The sequence below is a fragment of the Schistocerca gregaria genome, chromosome 3 (assembly GCF_023897955.1).
Source record: "Schistocerca gregaria isolate iqSchGreg1 chromosome 3, iqSchGreg1.2, whole genome shotgun sequence".
NCBI lineage: Eukaryota > Metazoa > Arthropoda > Insecta > Orthoptera > Acrididae > Schistocerca > Schistocerca gregaria.
Genome location: NC_064922.1, coordinates 335937185 through 335956314, shown reverse-complemented (window position 1 = coordinate 335956314; position 19130 = coordinate 335937185). Strand labels below are relative to the sequence as shown.

The window sequence follows — 19130 nt, the reverse complement described above, 5'->3', positions numbered from 1 at the left end:
AATAACTATCCTCTGTACTGATCTGGTATTGTACTTTCAAATCAATTGATTTGTCTGTATATCGAATGCTGCAACTTCCATCTAAGGTATATTTTCATGTGTTGCTCACACAAGAGGGAAGCTGTGTTCCTTATGTATAAGTGCTGTACAGTCTACAAAATTCATGACCTGAGTTAATACCTGTTATTGAGATGGGATTCAGTAAACTGTTCTATTTATTGAAAGAAATGGGGCAAAAAAAGTGGTTAAGTGCCAGACTACAAATTCTACAAAAATTACAAATAAATCCAAGTCTAGGGTTCAATCTATAGCAAGTCCTAGGATTTTTACCTGTCATTGTGTTATCTCTGGCAATGTTTGTTATTGTGAAAAGTACCGAGTTGCACTGTGGTTTCAAGCCCACATTAACCTGTACGTCTCCCTATAACTGGCTGTGTAAGTCAGCTAAAAGTTCGGAAGAACGAAAAAATATACCACTTCCAGCAGGACATGTCCAGGAAAGAACTGTGGAGTTCAAACCAACCTTCTGGTTGTTTCCATTACGTTGCACTTGTATAATAATGCAAGTGAAGTGTTAAATTATTCTCAGGAATAGTTTATAGAACTTTTAAAGCAGATGCATTGAATGTTTCACTGAAGTGGGAGACCAGGAATACTGTACAATCATAAAATTTTATGTTATTGATGGATTATATCCAACAGAAATTATTCTAAAAATGGTGACGGTATTTAAGTGCTCTGCTCCCTCTTTAAGGACTGCAACGGGGGAGGGGGTGCAAATTCAAACCTTGCCATACTTCTCTTGGTGGTGCTGATCCTAGCGAAGTGTGCCCAGGAACTGCAAACACAGATGAAACCACAGAGGATGCACACAGTATGCTACTTCCCTTTCGACTTAGGGTCTGTTAATAGTTGACACCACAGGTAAAGCAGACGAAAGAAAGTGTAGCAGAAAAAAAAATTGTGGAATTGTCACTGTTCGTATAACACTTGTCTGTCGCCTCACACCAGAAGGAAACTAAAATCAGTGGGTGTCAACTGCTGTCAATCTACCAGAAAGGTTGAAGTGAATTTCATCCACTGAAAGAATTATTGATAGTGTTTTCTGAGATGCAGAAAGTATTATAAATATTGGTTGCGTTGTGAAGTGTATAACCGTAACTGTGAAACGAAGCGCAAATATTTTGGACCAATGGATGTAAAAGTACGAGGGAAAAGGCATGTTCTCCAAAAGTCGAAATTTTTCGCTAGTCCTACATACTTGTCCACAAAGGTGCTTTCACTATGATGAAACTGACAGATTTTAAATATGAATTGTTAAAACATTCTGCATAGTCACAAGAATGTGAAGTCTCTGACTTGAAGTTCCTTCATACTGGTCGTGCACTCCTCGAAGACAGGACAGTGACTTCTCAGGTAAGCATTTTTAACCCAACAGTCACTGCAGCTTAATTTATGACTGTATCTGTTAACTCTATATGGTGTAGCTCTCTTGTCTGCACGGTAGCAAGTGTCTTCCATGTGAAATCTAACGATACACTTGTCAACTATTAATTTTGCGAGAGGAGTACACACCACATGCACATACAATCCTAATGTTTATTCTGTGCCCCCTTCACGTATGATAGCAAGAGATAAAACAGCAGTTCAACTAATCGAGCATAATACATTGACGGAAAAATATCGTAACAACAAGGAGTTATGCGACATAGATGAAAGATGGTATGGGTGTTTCTATGTCTGAAAGATGGTATCAATTCTAAATCACACCAGATGCGTAAGAGTACGGCTAGTAGCGCCACTATGAGGACACTACCTACGCTTTAAATACACGATGAAATGGTCATGAGCATTAGTTACCTTTGAGAATGGACGTGGTAAAATAATGTTAGTTAAGAATGCCCTTTAAGGCGACAAAGATGCCATTATCAACATCTCACTGATTTGAACGAAGTCGTGTAACAGGGCTATGAGAAGTTGGATATTCTTTTTGCGATCTTGCAGAAGGACTTGGCAGGAATGTAGCCACCGTATACGATTGCTGCCAGTGACAGTCACGAGAATGTACCGTCGCAAGAAGGCAGGCTCCGGGTGGTCACGTGGCGCTACCGAGAGGGAAGACCATCGCGTTCAGTGTATGATTATGGTGCATCATACTGCATCTGCAGCAGCAATTTCAGCAGCAGTTGGCACCACAGTGTCACAACGAACTGTTACAAATCGGTTATTTCAAGGGCAGCTACAAGCCAGATGTCCCTTAGCGTTCAATCTGATCCCAAACCATCGCCATTTTTGACTTCAGTGGCGTCAAGCAAGAGCTCACTTGAGGGCGTGGTGGAGTCTGTTACGTTTTCTGATGAAAGTTGGTTCTGCCTCAGAGCCAGTATGGCCATAGGTTTGTTAGAAAGAGGCAGTTGAGGGCCGACAACCAAGCTGTATGCGGCCTAGATGCACTGTTCCTGCACCTGGTGTTATGGTCTGCGGTGCGTATTCGTACGTCAGCATGAGCACTCTCGTAGTTACCCCATGCGCCCTGACAGCAAAATTGTATGTCAGTCTGGTAACTTGACCTGTTGTGAAGCCATTCATGAAGAGCATTCTAGGGGGAGTTTTCCAACTGGATAACGTCCGCCCACATACCCTTATTGTAACCCAACATGCTCTACAGGGTATTGCCATGGCGCATGAGCTTGCTCGATCACTAGACCTGTCTCCAATCGAGAACATAAGGGACATCATCGGACGACAATCGCAGCGTCATCCACGAACAGCATTAACCGTAGCTGTATTGACTGACGAAATACAACAGGCATGGAATTTCATTGCACAGACAGACATCTGGAACCTGTACCACACAATGCATGCATGTTTACATGCCTGCATTCAACAGTGACATTTACACCATTTATTAATGTAGCGGCATTTCACAATCACAGTGGCTTATCTCTCGCTTACGTAAACCTAAATATGTTACATAGACAAATGTATTTCCAAAATTTCATTACACTACATTAATTATTTTTTGGTGTCGCGATTTTTTTTTTTTTTTTTTTTTTTTTTTTTTTTTTTTTTTTTTTTTTTTTTTTTTTTTTTTTTTGGTCAGCGTATTACGACTGGATAAAGTGATGCAGCAAAGGGAAGCCAACCAGGAACTTACATGGGAATGACAGAACTGAGTTCTGCAAGCGAACATGTACATTTCTGACTGAAGTAAGCCTAAATAGACGCCGATTGACAGAAAGAAACAGAAGAACAAAAAATCGAATATCCTCATCAACAGCAAATAATTCTCTCAAATAGAAACAGAAGGAAAATCGAAAGTAAGAAAAAAAACAGAATCTTCTGGAACACAAAAAAACTCGTCTGCAAAGTGTCTCCAAACAAATTAATTGCACAGAAATACAGATGTGACTTTGATGATAATGGACACACAGTGATGAATGTAAAGAATGGTGGTGTGAGGACTGTATGGATTGTGAATTGTGAAGGTATATGAGATTTGTGTGACAACTTCTGAAGAATTTAATGTGCAAAGTCTTGCTTGTCTGAAAACGCACTCTTGTGCTCCTTTGCGGGTAAGAATGCATGCTGAACGCTTTTTAGTCCCATTCTGACAATGTCTGACTTAAGAATAAAAATGCATTTATTTTCACAAGGATTAAAATGTTGGAGCGTAAATGACATTGATGTGTATATAGGTAGATTACAGTACAACATTAAGTAGCCAGCTGCATTTTTTCCTTCAGTTCTGTACTCTGACGCAAACCTCCCCTATACTATAATGATAACCACATTTCACATCATATACGGATAAAGGATAAATTATAATATACATCAGTATTAAGGAATCAAAATACGGGTACAGAATATGTTATACATCGGGATTAAGGAATCAAACTTCAATGTGAAAAATAAAAATTATCACTTGCCGGTCTAGCAGCAATACTTACCAATTTTCCTTCAGTAAGTATTTCTCTGGATGCATTTTCAGATCATCTACAAACGCTGCCAGTGCTCTGGAAAAGAAATAAAACGATTTGAAAAAAAGTTCTGATTCGACAGGAGTGTGAACAGAAGAGCGAATTCAGTAAATTGGAAAGTACATCCTCAGCGGCCCACTATGTTCGCATGCATTCAGGACGGAAGGGAGACTGTTGTTTAACACCCTGTCGACAGTGAAGGAACCATCCCAGCACTCGCCTTTGGCGGATTAGAGAAACCAAGGTAAACTTCAACCTGGAGGACAAAATAGTGGTTTGAATCTGGGTCCTTCTGAATCTAAAACCAGAGCTTTATTTTTTTATACAAAATTGTCAGCGCAGCATATGTATATCAACCCTTCTTACGACGCGTTCCAGCATCAGGCATCATCAGATGTGAGACGCAAAAGCGGGAAGGACGTATCGTATAATGTCCGACGGGTAGACGAAGTTTCTGCATTTGGTGATATTAAGAAGAATTTGTTGTTCGAATAGCCACACACACACTAAGACGTACGACATTTCGGATACAAGGTACCTCTGATGTAAAACCCTATTTAGTTTTTGTTGTATACAGTTTGGCGTTAACCAGTGTGCCCTCTGTTTCGGTACCAGTCAGCTTGCCGAGCTGCAGAATACACCAGAACATTTATCAGTAGATTGTGATGGGGATTTATCTGGAAACAGATGGATTTTGGTGGTGCCTCAGTATTGCACTTATGGAAGTGAAACATGGACGATAAATAGTTTGGACAAGAAGAGAATAGAAGCTTTCGAAATGTGGTGCTACAGAAGAATGCTGAAGATTAGATGGGTGGATCACATAACTAATGAGGAAGTATTGAATAGGATTGGGGAGAAGAGAAGTTTGTGGCACAACTTGACCAGAAGAAGGGATTGGTTGGTAGGACATGTTCTGAGGCATCAAGGGATCACCAATTTTGCATTGGATGGCAGCGTGGAGGGTAAAAATCGTAGAGGGAGACCAAGAGATGAATACATTAAGCAGATTCAGAAGGATGTAGGCTGCAGTAGGTACTGGGAGATGAAGAAGCTTTCACAGGATAGAGTAGCGTGGAGAGCTGCATCAAACCAGTCTCAGGACTGAAGACCACAACAACAACACTTTTTAGAAGTTCGAATGCTACCTTAGGCAATCTACATCCGTATGGTGCGTGGCAGAGATTAACCTTTCCTGTTCCACTCGCAAATAGCGCTAGGGAACAATGACTAATTGGTCGAGGCGTGCCACTATAGTTAAAAGATGAACCAGTGGTGTTGGTCCACAACGCTAGGAGTTTGACTATCGCAGCAAGCTTCGGAATCGGTGACACACAAGTACCTTCTCCGGAGAATAGTGGAACAGAAAACAGGTAATCTTAGTCTATATCAACACTTATTTTGATTCTTTGCCCACTCAGAAGTCTCCATTTTAATTTTATCAGAATTTGGTGCCTTTTCACACATCGTATGTAAAGAAAGTGGAAGAACTGAATGATTAGGTTCATTAGGTATAATTTATGCTACACTATCGATTGGATTAATAGTACTTATAATACGAACACACCACATATTTACAGTTGGAATGGATGTTGATATAAGAGCATATTTCACATCAGCAACAATAATTATTGCTGTACCAACAGATGTTAGAGTATTCAGATGATTGGCAACAGAAAGTACATCGGTACCCATCTCGAACGTATGCTGCCTATGAGCACTTGCAATTAGAGCAGGGCTTAACAACTCGCTAATTCTGAGCGTGAGCATTCAAATCTGTTCAGGCACTTGCTCGGGGACACTTGGGCCCTGATAAGGAGTGAGAGAAATGGTCGCAACTACACAGTAAAAGCGCAACCTGTGAAATAGGGGATGGTCAGTTTTGACAGTGGTGCCGCATAAAAGCAGCAGTGACGAGTCATTTTCGTGTAACACCGATTGTTACGGCGTAAAGCCAAGGGCCGGCACGCCATTCGGGAAAGAGAGGGCTGTGAGAAGAGGTCAGACAATCGCTCGCTGACCAACACGTCTCCAGGACGACGACGAGACAGTAGCGCCATCCACACGAAGAGGACTGGTCGCGGCCCAGTCGAACAGCAGCCTCAAGACTAGCGACTTGCATCGAAGCGTCAAAGTTCATTACTTCACTTAAACCCTCTACGTATCAGACGTTGGGACTGTTGTAGTGAAGAAGCTTGATTATTTACATATCGTCCTTTGCCTGCAAAACATCTGTGTAATATTCAAAGTTAATTATTGCAGTTTACCATTTTTGTAATAAAACTCATTAATACGATTTGTTTGAATGTTGTCTAGCGATCCGAGAAAGCAGGTTTCCTAGACACCCAAATTCAACAACTAGGTGATCAAAAGTATCCAGATACCTAGCTGAAGATGACATACAAGTTCGTGGCGCCCTTCATCGGTAATACTGGAATTCAGTATGGTTGTGGCCCGCTCTTAAACCTGATGACAGTTTCCACTCTCGCAGGCATACGTTCAGTCAGGTGCTGAAAGGTTTCTTGGGGAATGGCAGACCATTCTTCACGGAGTGCTACACTGAGGGGAGGTATCGATGACGGTCGGTGAGGCCTGGCACGAAGTCGGCGTTCCAAAACATCCCAAAGGTGTTCTATGGGATTCAGGGCAGGACTCTGTGCAGGCCAGTCCATTACAGGGATGTTATTGTCGTGTAACCACTCCGCCACAGGCCGTGCTTTATGAACAGGTGCTCGATCGTGTTGAAAGATGCAATCTACAAACAGTGGGAATCACGAAGATGCTTAAAGCATCCATGTAAGCCTGTGCTGTGATATATTGTCGTGTAACCACTCCGCCACAGGCCGTGCTTTATGAACAGGTGCTCGATCGTGTTGAAAGATGCAATCTACAAACAGTGGGAATCACGAAGATGCTTAAAGCATCCATGTAAGCCTGTGCTGTGATAGTGCCACGCAAAACAACGAGGGGTGCAAGCCCCCTCAATGAAAAAACACGACCACACAATAACACCACCGCCTCCGAGTTTTACTGTTGGCACCACACACGCTGGCAGATGACGTTCACCGGGCATTCGCCAAATCCACACCCTGTCATCGGATCGCCACACTGTGTACCGTAATGCGTCACTCCAAACAACATTTTTCCACTGTACAATCGTCCAGTGTTTACGCACCTTACACCAAGCGAGGCGTCGTTTGGCAGTTACCGGCGTGTGTGGCTTATGAGCAGCCGCTCGACCATGAAATCCAAGTTTTCTCATCTCCGCCTAACTGTCATAGTACTTGCAGTGGATCCTGATGCAGTTTGGAATTTCTGTGTGATGGTCGGGATAGGTTTCTGCCTATTACACATTACGAGCCTCTTCAACTGTCGGCAGTCTCTGTTAGTCAACAGACGAGGTCGGCCTGTATGCCTTTGTGCTGTACGTGTCCCTTCACGTTTCCACTTCACTATCATATCGAAAACAGTGGACCTAGTGATGTTCAGGAGTGTGGAAATCTTGCGAACAGACGTATGACCCAAGTGACACCCAATCACCTGAATGTTCGAAGTCCGTGAGTTCCGCGGAGCGCCCTATTCTGCTCTCTCACGATGTCTAATGACTACTAAGGTCGCCGATATGGAGTATCCGGCCGTAGGTGGCAGCACAATGCACCTAATATGAAAAACTTATGTTTTTGGGGGTGTCCGGATACCTGTGATCACATAGTCAAGTGTAACACCAATAATGTACTCACATTTCAAACGATCTAGGATGTATCCAAACAAATTATTGATTTTCTCGCTGTTTCCCCAGATACTAAACAGACCCAAAGATTCAGACTTGCAGAACTAAATCGAGCAGTTCAAGTCTGAGGAACTTATGGTTTTAGGAGTACACTCTTATGATTTGTCCAGCATACCATTTGATCCACCAAACTGACTGACGGACATGGGAAGAGTTACACCATGGACACACTGAGAGAACGTTACCAAGTAGATACTCCAGTATTTACATAGCTGTTTATTAGTTCATAGTATTATTGACGCACATTGTCAGTACTGACACTCAAATCGTTTTAATATTCTTTGCCGTATTAAAATTGTTATTTCTTAGATAACGACGATATAAAAAGTGGTACTTTATGCGTGAAACCCTGGTCCAATATAAGAGAAGGTCTGATGACCCTAATCAGATCATGTTCGATAGACAAATAAATAGATGATCCCTTGATGTCTCAGAATATGTCCTACCAACCGATCGCTTCTTCTAGTCAGGCTGTGCCACAAATTTATTTTCTCCTCAATTCTATTCTCCTCATTAGTTACGTCATCTATCCACGTAATATTCAGCACTCTTCTGTAACACCACATTTCAAAAGCTTCTATTCTCTTCTTGTCTAAATTGTTTATCGTCCATGTTTCACTTATGCAAGGCCACACCCCAGACAAATACCTTCATTAAAGACCTCCTAACACTAAAATCTATATTCTATGTCAACAAATTTCTCTTGTTCAGAAACGCTTTTCTTGGCATTGCCAGTCTGCATTTGATATCCTCTCTGCTTCGTGCACGTGCATCTTATCGCCATCATTCAGGCTTTTGAGAAAGGTCAAATCACTGGCATGAGAAAATGGGGACATCATATCATATATCGCATAGACAATTGGCCTTAGTGCAACTACTGCAGAACGAGTGATGACGAGGTGGTGTCAAGACAGCAGTGGGGTAAGAAGAGCAGGCGTGGGTCCCTCCAGAAGGACTGTACCATGCTCGACGAGAAGATCGTAGGATTTTTTGACTGGCTATGACGAATACACGAATGACAACAGCTGAAATCCGGGCAGAGGCTAGAGACACACTGCCACCACGGACCGTCGTGGACAGACTATTGGAAGCTAGGTTGAGACCTCGAGTTGCCATGCGTCGTTCGCCGCTGACACGACGCCATAGGCAACAGGGACTTGATTGGTGCAGAGCCAGAGTCGACTGAGGCACTGAGTGGCATTCTGAAAGTGTTCAGTGATGATCTCGCTTCTGTCTATGGCAAAGGATCGCCGCCAGTGTGTCGATAGACATCTCCTGGAAGGTCGCAGGGGGCAGCAATACTCATAGCACTCCAACTCTAGGAGCCTTGGGCGTGCAGAGCTATTGGATATGGCAACAGTACTGATTTGATAATTGTGGCATGTAATTACACTCCTGGAAATGGAAAAAAAGAACACATTGACACCGGTGTGTCAGACCCACCATACTTGCTCCGAACACTGCGAGAGGGCTGTACAAGCAATGATCACACGCACGGCACTGCGGACACACCAGGAACCGCGGTGTTGGCCGTCGAATGGCGCTAGTTGCGCAGCATTTGTGCACCGCCGCCGTCAGTGTCAGCCAGTTTGCCGTGGCATACGGAGCTCCATCGCAGTCTTTAACACTGGTAGCATGCCGCGACAGCGTGGACGTGAACCGTATGTGCAGTTAACGGACTTTGAGCGAGGGCGTATAGTGGACATGCGGGAGGCCGGGTGCACGTACCGCCGAATTGCTCAACACGTGGGGCTTGAGGTCTCCACAGTACATCGATGTTGTCGCCAGTGGTCGGCGGAAGGTGCACGTGCCCGTCGACCTGGGACGAATGGAGACGTGTCGTCTTCAGCGATGAGAGTCGCTTCTCCCTTGGTGCCAATGATGGTCGTATACGTGTTTGGCGCTGTGCAGGTGAGAGCCACAATCAGGACTGCATACGACCGAGGCACACAGGGCCAACACCCGGCATCATGATGTGGGGAGCGATCTCCTACACTGGCCGTACACCTCTGGTGATCGTCGAGGGGACACTGAATAGTGCACGGTACATCCAAACCGTCATCGAACCCATCGTTCTACCATTCCTAGACCGGCAAGGGAACTTGCTGTTCCAACAGGACAATGCACGTCCGCATGTATCCCGTGCCACCCAACGTGCTCTAGAAGGTGTAAGTCAGCTACCCTGGCCAGCAAGATCTCCGGATCTGTCCCCCATTGAGCATGTTTGGGACTGGATGAAGCGTCGTCTCAAGCGGTCTGCACGTCCAGCACGAACGCTGGTCCAACTGAGGCGCCAGGTGGAAATGGCATGGCAAGCCGTTCCACAGGACTACATCCAGCATCTCTACGATCGTCTCCATGGGAGAATAGCAGCCTGCATTGCTACGAAAGGTGGATATACACTGCACTAGTGCCGACATTGTGCATGCTCTGTTGCCTGTGTCTATGTGCCTGTGGTTCTGTCAGTGTGATCATGTGATGTATCTGACCCCAGGAATGTGTCAATAAAGTTTCCCCTTCCTGGGACAATGAATTCACGGTGTTCTTATTTCAGTTTCCAGGAGGGTAAATAACGGGACAAGCGCCAAAAAAGGACAATTAGAGTTATCGGTGAAATTCCGCTGTAAATGCTGAGGCCAATAACATGCAGGGTGGTCCATATGAAGTTTCGGATGAGATTATCTCGAAAACTATACATCGGTTAAGAATAGTGGGTAAGACAATTTCGTAAGCTCAAAGGGGGACATCAAATGATACTACACGTGACCCCCAGCCACCGCCCCCTTGGGTGGGGCGGGGAACAACTACTAAATCTTAAATGGAAACACCCATTTTTTTATTGCAGATTCGGATTCTCCATTAAAAAAAGTAATCAAGTTTTGTCTGAAACATTTTTTAAACCATTGACAGGTGGCACTGAAATCGGGTAAAATTAAAATTCTGATAGGTACCTAATAACAGCCACAAGATGTTAGTTGAACTTCTTTATTGCATTACGCGTTTCGAGCGTATCCCATTATCATATTATCAAAGATACAAAGTTGATGAAAAATATTTGACGAAAACAATTTCACACACAAAAATCCACATTGATAAGATAGCAATGCCAAGTCATCAACATCAATACACAAGTGGAATAATGTACAGATTTTTGACTGCCGTGCCTCAGGCAGCCTGGTACCGTGATTTGTCAACCTTGGAGCATCTCTGGGATGCGACGGGAAGACGTATACATTCATATAAACCTCCATGAAATGATACAGTTTCTGTTTCAGTTATGGGAAGAAAAAAAAGATGATTATTCGTGTCCATGGGGGTCACATCTCACACTGATGTTGATATTGGAGATGTAATGAAAGTTTATTCATTATATGGTGCTAACATTCCACAAAGTCTGAGAAATATCCGACTGGTACATCATGGTGTAGCACTTTCTATTTCTGTCGATGTGTACTACTGCATGGCGGCGTACGTTTCCTGAATTTCTCCAGGTATAAAAAATAAATGGCTATGTAAATTATTCGTATTCCACGAGGTTCATAGCTAACGATTATTGTAAGTATATAAGTCACTCGACAGTCCACCCAAACTCCGGTGCTGTCATGAGAGCATTGCTATCACATTTTCAGGTATCAAAGAAACCGAATTTCACCGTTTAAAATTCTTCGATAATAAGCATGTTTCCAAATTATTTTGTCGTGTAATTCCTATGGTTTCTCTGTAATACTGTTTAGCCGAAAACAGCCGCTAAATCATTGACTTACTAGACAGACGTGATAAGGTTGTCCACTTACCGAATTTTGCTTTGATTTATATCTCGTTTCCAGAGTGCCAGCTTCCCCTCAGTTAGTTGCTGCAACGAAAAGAAAATGCGACACAATTAATACACATAGAATCCTACAATTTTTGCTCCATGTGCCTAAATTTAAATGAAATTTAGCAAAAATTTAAATGCTAGCTGAAACCAAAAGATACAGGATACCATTTAGCAATTTGTAGCACCCTTGTTGTTACCTGTGTTTGATTAACAATAATCATTGTATAATTAGGTGATAATCAACAACAATACAAAATATCTTCTCCTTTTATCGCAGAGACTGATGTTTATGTAATTCAATTACTTTCAGTTATTATATTTTATTATGTTTATTATGCTACTTTTCCTCAAGCTATACAAAGATATTGGTGAAATAACACAATGGTTAAACCAGGAGACTCGCATTTGGGATGATTGGTGATCAAGCTCCCGTCTGACAATCCAGATTTAGGTCTTCCATGATTCGTCTTCGAGAAGGACACGGCCAATTTCTCTCTCCATCCTGAACGTATCCGAGCTTGTGCTTCGTTAACACCTACAACTTGCAATTCATGACTTGGTCATCAGCTTTTTCAGGTGAGGCTAGAACTATGTAAAAACTTTAAAAAATGGAACCATTTAGGCTTCAAAATTCCAGATGAACATTTTACACGCAAACACTACACCTCCCCTGGTTTGAAATCGTATTACATGTAAATAACTGAAAAAATAGATGTTGAAAGATCTGATGCTTGTTCAGTTATATTATACAGCTGTCCTTCATCTACAACTGATCGTTAAACAAGACGGTACATTCTCATTGTGGAAGCTGGTATTTATACACCGACAAATGCCATTGTGGAGGAAGTATACTGGAAAGCTAGCGTAAGGGGTCTTTGATACATGGTGAGACCTACATAAGGAGAATAGTTACCTACTTCTGAGATGCTGAATAGGTATTTTATTCACTTTAATTATATTGCCTCAGAAATCAATTTCATCCGACAGCAGAACGGGAACATATGAAAAGTAAGTCAGCACGTTGCTCTTCGAATGAACACAATGAGTCATACCTTAAATGCTGTCGTGACGAACAGAGCTCTTGATCAGCTTGTTAGCGGGCTATAGTCACATCTTAGTCTGTTATCCGATTGGGTTCTAAAGTATCTGAAACATAATGTTTGTTTTAGTGATGAGCGTTAGTGTCTACTTCTGGTAGACGAACTTCTGTATTCCTTTAAACTGTTTGTATGGGAGTTCATGAAATGAATTGCAGACCTGGATTCCCGATTAAATTACTTGTATCACCAGCCATCTTTACATGTGTTGAACAGTTTGTTAATGAATTTGAATGATTCTTTATGTACACTAAAATCAGGAATGTACCCATTAGGAAACCTCGAGGTACTCTATATTTCAAGTGCCGTCATTAAAAGGTTACTTTTATGCCTTTAATCCAGTGTGTGGCATTCCACTTTTTTATAAGGGAAAAGTAGCCACCTACACAATAAAGAGCATTTAAAATAAAACTTTAATTTCTCAAGTAAATCTTTATTATAATAATCAAAGGCCTTGACATTGTTACAAAAAATACGAACAGGATTTTTTTTCTTACTTATTTCTTACATACAAGTTTGTTCCTTGCAAAAGTACCAAGTGGTAGGGTTAGATGAAAGCATCTTTCCGAAAACGCGTACAATGTGTCACTCGTCTGCTCTCGTCATAAAATATTACGGACAGGTTGGAAACGTAGCCCACGACATGGCAGACAATTTGGTAACTAAAAGCTGTAGAATAGTTTCTCATAAGAAACGTCGTTGTTAACAATGAAACGTGATGAATGACATAACATTCTTTTAAAAGAACGTCATATTGAACTTTGACTCAGTACCTCAAATGCGTTTAGTATAGAAAGTACCTTCGTTTGGGGTACTAAGCGAAATTTGTGATTCATTTGAAGATTTTTTGGTATGGAGGACGTAGCATGTTATCTTGAAAGTCACCGACAAATGTAGAAGTTACTTCGGGTGAGAGCCAAGAATGTGTGCTGGGACTCTTGCTAGTCAGATCTAGATAAGCTAAAGTGGTGCAAAGACTGGCAACTTGCCAGAATGAGATTTTCACTCTGCAGCGGAGTGTGCGCTGATATGAAACTTCCTGGCAGATTAAAACTGTGTGCCCGACCGAGACTCGAACTCGGGACCTTTGCCTTTCGCGGGCAAGTGCTCTACCATCTGAGCTACCGAAGCACGACTCACGCCCGGTACTCACAGCTTTACTTCTGCCAGTATCCGTCTCCTACCTTCCAAACTTTACAGAAGCTCTCCTGCGAAACTTGCAGAACTAGCACTCCTGAAAGAAAGGATATTGCGGAGACATGGCTTAGCCACAGCCTGGGGGATGTTTCCAGAATGAGATTTTCACTCTGCAGCGGAGTGTGCGCTGATATGAAACTTCCTGGCAGATTAAAACTGTGTGCGCGACCGAGACTCGAACTCGGGACCTTTGCCTTTCGCGGGCAAGTGCTCTACCATCTGAGCTACCGAAGCACGACTCACGCCCGGTACTCACAGCTTTACTTCTGCCAGTATCCGTCTCCTACCTTCCAAACTTTACAGAAGCTCTCCTGCGAAACTTGCAGAACTAGCACTCCTGAAAGAAAGGATATTGCGGAGACATGGCTTAGCCACAGCCTGGGGGATGTTTCCAGAATGAGATTTTCACTCTGCAGCGGAGTGTGCGCTGATATGAAACTTCCTGGCAGATTAAAACTGTGTGCCCGACCGAGACTCGAACTCGGGACCTTTGCCTTTCGCGGGCAAGTGCTCTACCATCTGAGCTACCGAAGCACGACTCACGCCCGGTACTCACAGCTTTACTTCTGCCAGTATCCGTCTCCTACCTTCCAAACTTTACAGAAGCTCTCCTGCGAAACTTGCAGAACTAGCACTCCTGAAAGAAAGGATATTGCGGAGACATGGCTTAGCCACAGCCTGGGGGATGTTTCCAGAATGAGATTTTCACTCTGCAGCGGAGTGTGCGCTGATATGAAACTTCCTGGCAGATTAAAACTGTGTGCCCGACCGAGACTCGAACTCGGGACCTTTGCCTTTCGCGGGCAAGTGCTCTACCAACTGAGCTACCGAAGCACGACTCACGCCCGGTACTCACAGCTTTACTTCTGCCAGTATCCGTCTCCTACCTTCCAAACTTTACAGAAGCTCTCCTGCGAAACTTGCAGAACTAGCACTCCTGAAAGAAAGGATATTGCGGAGACATGGCTTAGCCACAGCCTGGGGGATGTTTCCAGAATGAGATTTTCACTCTGCAGCGGAGTGTGCGCTGATATGAAACTTCCTGGCAGATTAAAACTGTGTGCCCGACCGAGACTCGAACTCGGGACCTTTGCCTTTCGCGGGCAAGTGCTCTACCATCTGAGCTACCGAAGCACGACTCACGCCCGGTACTCACAGCTTTACTTCTGCCAGTATCCGTCTCCTACCTTCCAAACTTTACAGAAGCTCTCCTGCGAAACTTGCAGAACTAGCACTCCTGAAAGAAAGGATATTGCGGAGACATGGCTTAGCCACAGCCTGGGGGATGTTTCCAGAATGAGATTTTCACTCTGCAGCGGAGTGTGCGCTGATATGAAACTTCCTGGCAGATTAAAACTGTGTGCCCGACCGAGACTCGAACTCGGGACCTTTGCCTTTCGCGGGCAAGTGCTCTACCAACTGAGCTACCGAAGCACGACTCACGCCCGGTACTCACAGCTTTACTTCTGCCAGTATCCGTTTCCTACCTTCCAAACTTTACAGAAGCTCTTCTGGCAAGCTGTGAGTACCGGGCGTGAGTCGTGCTTCGGTAGCTCAGATGGTAGAGCACTTGCCCGCGAAAGGCAAAGGTCCCGAGTTCGAGTCTCGGTCGGGCACACAGTTTTAATCTGCCAGGAAGTTTCACTGGCAACTTGCTTTACATGTCCATAAATGTAAAGTTTTCACATCACAAAAAGAGAAAACACAGTGTCCTATGACTACCACATCAATGAACGAGCTGGATTCGGTCAACTCATACACAACCTGGAACTATTTGTATGGATATAAAATAGAATGATCACTCAGGTTAAGTCGTAGGTAAAGCAGATGGCTAACTTCAGTTCATTGATAAAATAGTGGGGAATAGAAATCAGTCAACAAAGGAGATTGCTTGCAACGCACTCCTGCGACCCATTCCAGGATAATTCTTAAGTCCAGAGACAGGTAGTGCTATTTTCTTTGTTTTCTACAAAAAGTGGCTACCAATCACAGTTTAGTCAATAGTCAGCCGCCTTTAGTGCATTAGTAGTCTAGTTAAAAGTTGATTAACTCTCTTCAGTAAATTGATTCCTTAGGATGGATAGGATGTGTGACTGCTGTGTACGGACGCAGGAGCAGCTGGCCACTGTTCGCGAACAGCTCAACGTGTTGATGGCCGCGGTCAGCCGTTTCAGGCTGCTGCCCCGGAGTGTAGCGGCAGTGGGGAGTCTGGTGCGTCGCAGGGTACACCCCAGGTGTTACATGCTTCACCCACTGTCCCTGCTGTCGAGACATCTTCGCGGGTACCGGGCGCGGTTGGGCCACCCTCTCCCCAAGGGGAGTGGCGGGTTCAGCGGCGTTCGCGGCGCACGAGGCGGAGGGTAAATGTGGAGGCTGGCCGTGTGGCATCGCCCACTCTGCCTGTGAGTGGACATGTGGCTGCTCCTTCAGCAAGGTACGAGCAGGCACACGGGGGGGGGGGGGGGGAGGGGTTTATTAGTTATTGGGAGCTCCAACGTTAGGCGGGTGATCGAGCCCCTTAGGGAAATAGCGAAAAAGTCGGGGAATAAGGCCAGTGTTCACTCTGCCTGCTTGCCGGGGCGTCTCATCCGAGATGTGGAGGAGGACCTACCGACGGCGATAGAGAGCACTGGGTGCACCCGACTGCAAATTGTTGCTCATGTCGGCACCAATGACTCCTGCCGTCTGGGTTCAGAGGACATCCTCAGTTCGTACAGGCGGTCGGCGGAACTGGTGAAGGCGGAAAGCCTCGCTCGCGGGATGGAATCAGAGCTAACTACTTGTAGTATCGTTCCCAGAACCGATCGCGGTCCTCTGGTTTAGAGCCGAGTGGAAGGCTTAAACCAGAGGCTCAGACGATTCTGCGGAGATCTGGGGTGCAAATTTCTCGACCTCCGCTATCGGGTGGAGAAATGTAGGGTCCCCCTGAATAGGTCAGGCGTGCACTACACGCCGGAAGCGGCTACAAGGGTAGCGGAGTACGTGTGGAGTGCACATGGGGGTTTTTCAGGTTAGAGAATTCCCTCCCTAGACCCGACAAGACGCCTCCTGAGACGCGGCAAGGTAGGAGTAGGCAAAATGCAACAGGGAATAACAATATTAATGTGTAATAGTAAACTGCAGGATCGTCTATAGAAAGGTCCCAAAACTGCTCTCATTAATAAATGGTCACAACGCCCATATAGTACTAGGGACAGAAAGTTGGCTGAAACCAGACGTAAACAGTAATGAAATCCTAAACTCAGATTGGAATGTATACCGCAGAGACAGACTGGACAGTGAAGGGGGAGGCGTGTTTATAGCGATAAGAAGTGCAATAGTATCGAAGGAAATTGACGGAGATCCGAAATGTGAAATGATTTGGCTGAAGGACACGGTTAAAGCAGGATCAGACATGGTAATTGGGTGTCTTTATAGGCCCCCTGGCTCAGCAGCTGTTGTGGCTGAGCACCTGAAGGATAATTTGGAAAATATTTCGAGTAGATTTCCCCATCATACTATAGTTCTGGGTGGAGATTTTAATTTGCCGGATATAGACTGGGAGACTCAAACGTTCATAATGGGTGGCAGGGACAAAGAATCCAGTGAACTTTTTTAAGTGCTTTATCTGAAAACTACCTTGAGCAGTTAAACAGAGAACCGACTCGTAGCGATAACATATTAGACCTTCTGGTGACAAACAGACCCGAACTACACTCTTGGAAATGGAAAAAAGAACACATTGACACCGGTGTGTCAGACCCACCGTACTTGCTCCGGACACTGCGAGAGCGCTGTACAAGCAATGATCAAACGCACGGCACAGCGGACACACCAGGAACCGCGGTGTTGGCCGTCGAATGGCGCTAGCTGCGCAGCATTTGTGCACCGTCGCCGTCAGTGTCAGCCAGTTTGCCGTGGCATACGGAGCTCCATCGCAGTCTTTAACACTGGTAGCATGCCGCGACAGCGTGGACGTGAACCGTATGTGCAGTTGACGGACTTTGAGCGAGGGCGTATAGTGGGCATGCGGGAGGCCGGGTGGACGTGCCGCCGAATTGCTCAACACATGGGGCGTGAGGTCTCCACAGTACATCGATGTTGTCGCCAGTGGTCGGCGGAAGGTGCACGTGCCCGTCGACCTGGGACCGGACCGCAGCGACGCATGGATGCACGCCAAGACCGTAGGATCCTACGCAGTGCCGTAGGGGACCGCACCGCCACTTTCCAGCAAATTAGGGACACTGTTGCTCCTGGGGTATCGGCGAGGACCATTCGCAACCGTCTCCATGAAGCTGGGCTACGGTCCCGCACACCGTTAGGCCGTCTTCCGCTCACGCCCCAACATCGTGCAGTCCGCCTCCAGTGGTGTCGCGACAGGCGTGAATGGAGGGACGAATGGAGACGTGTCGTCTTCAGCGATGAGAGTCGCTTCTGCCTTGGTGCCAATGATGGTCGTATTCGTGTTTGGCGCCGTGCAGGTGAGCACCACAATCAGGACTGCATACGACCGAGGCACACAGGGCCAACACCCGGCATCATGGTGTGGGGAGCGATCTCCTACACTGGCCGTACACCTCTGGTGATCGTCGAGGGGACACTGAATAGTGCACGGTACATCCAAACCGTCATCGAACCCATCGTTCTACCATTCCTAGACCGGCAAGGGAACTTGCTGTTCCAACAGGACAATGCACGTCCGCATGTATCCCGTGCCATCCAACGTGCTCTAGAAGGTGTAAGTCAACTATCCTGGCCAGCAAGATCTCCGGATCTGTCCCCCATTGAGCATGTTTGGGACTGGATGAAGCGTGTCTCACGCGGTCTGCACGTCCAGCACGAACGCTGGTCCAACTGAGGCGCCAGGTGGAAATGGCATGGCAAGCCGTTCCACAGGACTACATCCAGCATCTCTACGATCGTCTCCATGGGAGAATTGCAGCCTGCATTGCTGCGAAAGGTGGATATACACTGTACTAGTGCCGACATTGTGCATGCTCTGTTGCCTGTGTCTATGTGCCTGTGGTTCTGTCAGTGTGATCATGTGATGTATCTGACCCCAGGAATGTGTCAATAAAGTTTCCCCTTCCTGGGACAATGAATTCACGGTGTTCTTATTTCAATTTCCAGGAGTGTATTTGAAACAGTTAACGCAGAACAGGGAATCAGCTATCATAAAGCGGTTACGGCATCGATGATTTCAGCCGAAAATAGAAATATTTAAAAAGTTAAGAAGATTTTTCTGTTTAGCAAAAGTGACAAAAAGCAGA

The 19130-nt window shown here is 45.1% G+C and overlaps 1 protein-coding gene across 2 annotated transcripts in view; it reads right to left on the bottom strand.

The window, feature by feature from the left end:
- The window catches only part of LOC126356236 (uncharacterized protein DDB_G0284459-like), a 399334-nt gene that overhangs the window by 183212 nt on the left and 196992 nt on the right, over positions 1 to 19130 (bottom strand). For both annotated transcript variants that reach the window (XM_050007061.1, XM_050007063.1), the window contains exons 3-4: positions 11565 to 11623; positions 3951 to 4016 (exon numbers count right to left, since the gene is read on the bottom strand). In XM_050007061.1, coding sequence (XP_049863018.1) covers positions 3951 to 4016; positions 11565 to 11623 — 125 coding nt within the window. The remainder of the gene's footprint in view (positions 1 to 3950; positions 4017 to 11564; positions 11624 to 19130) is intronic.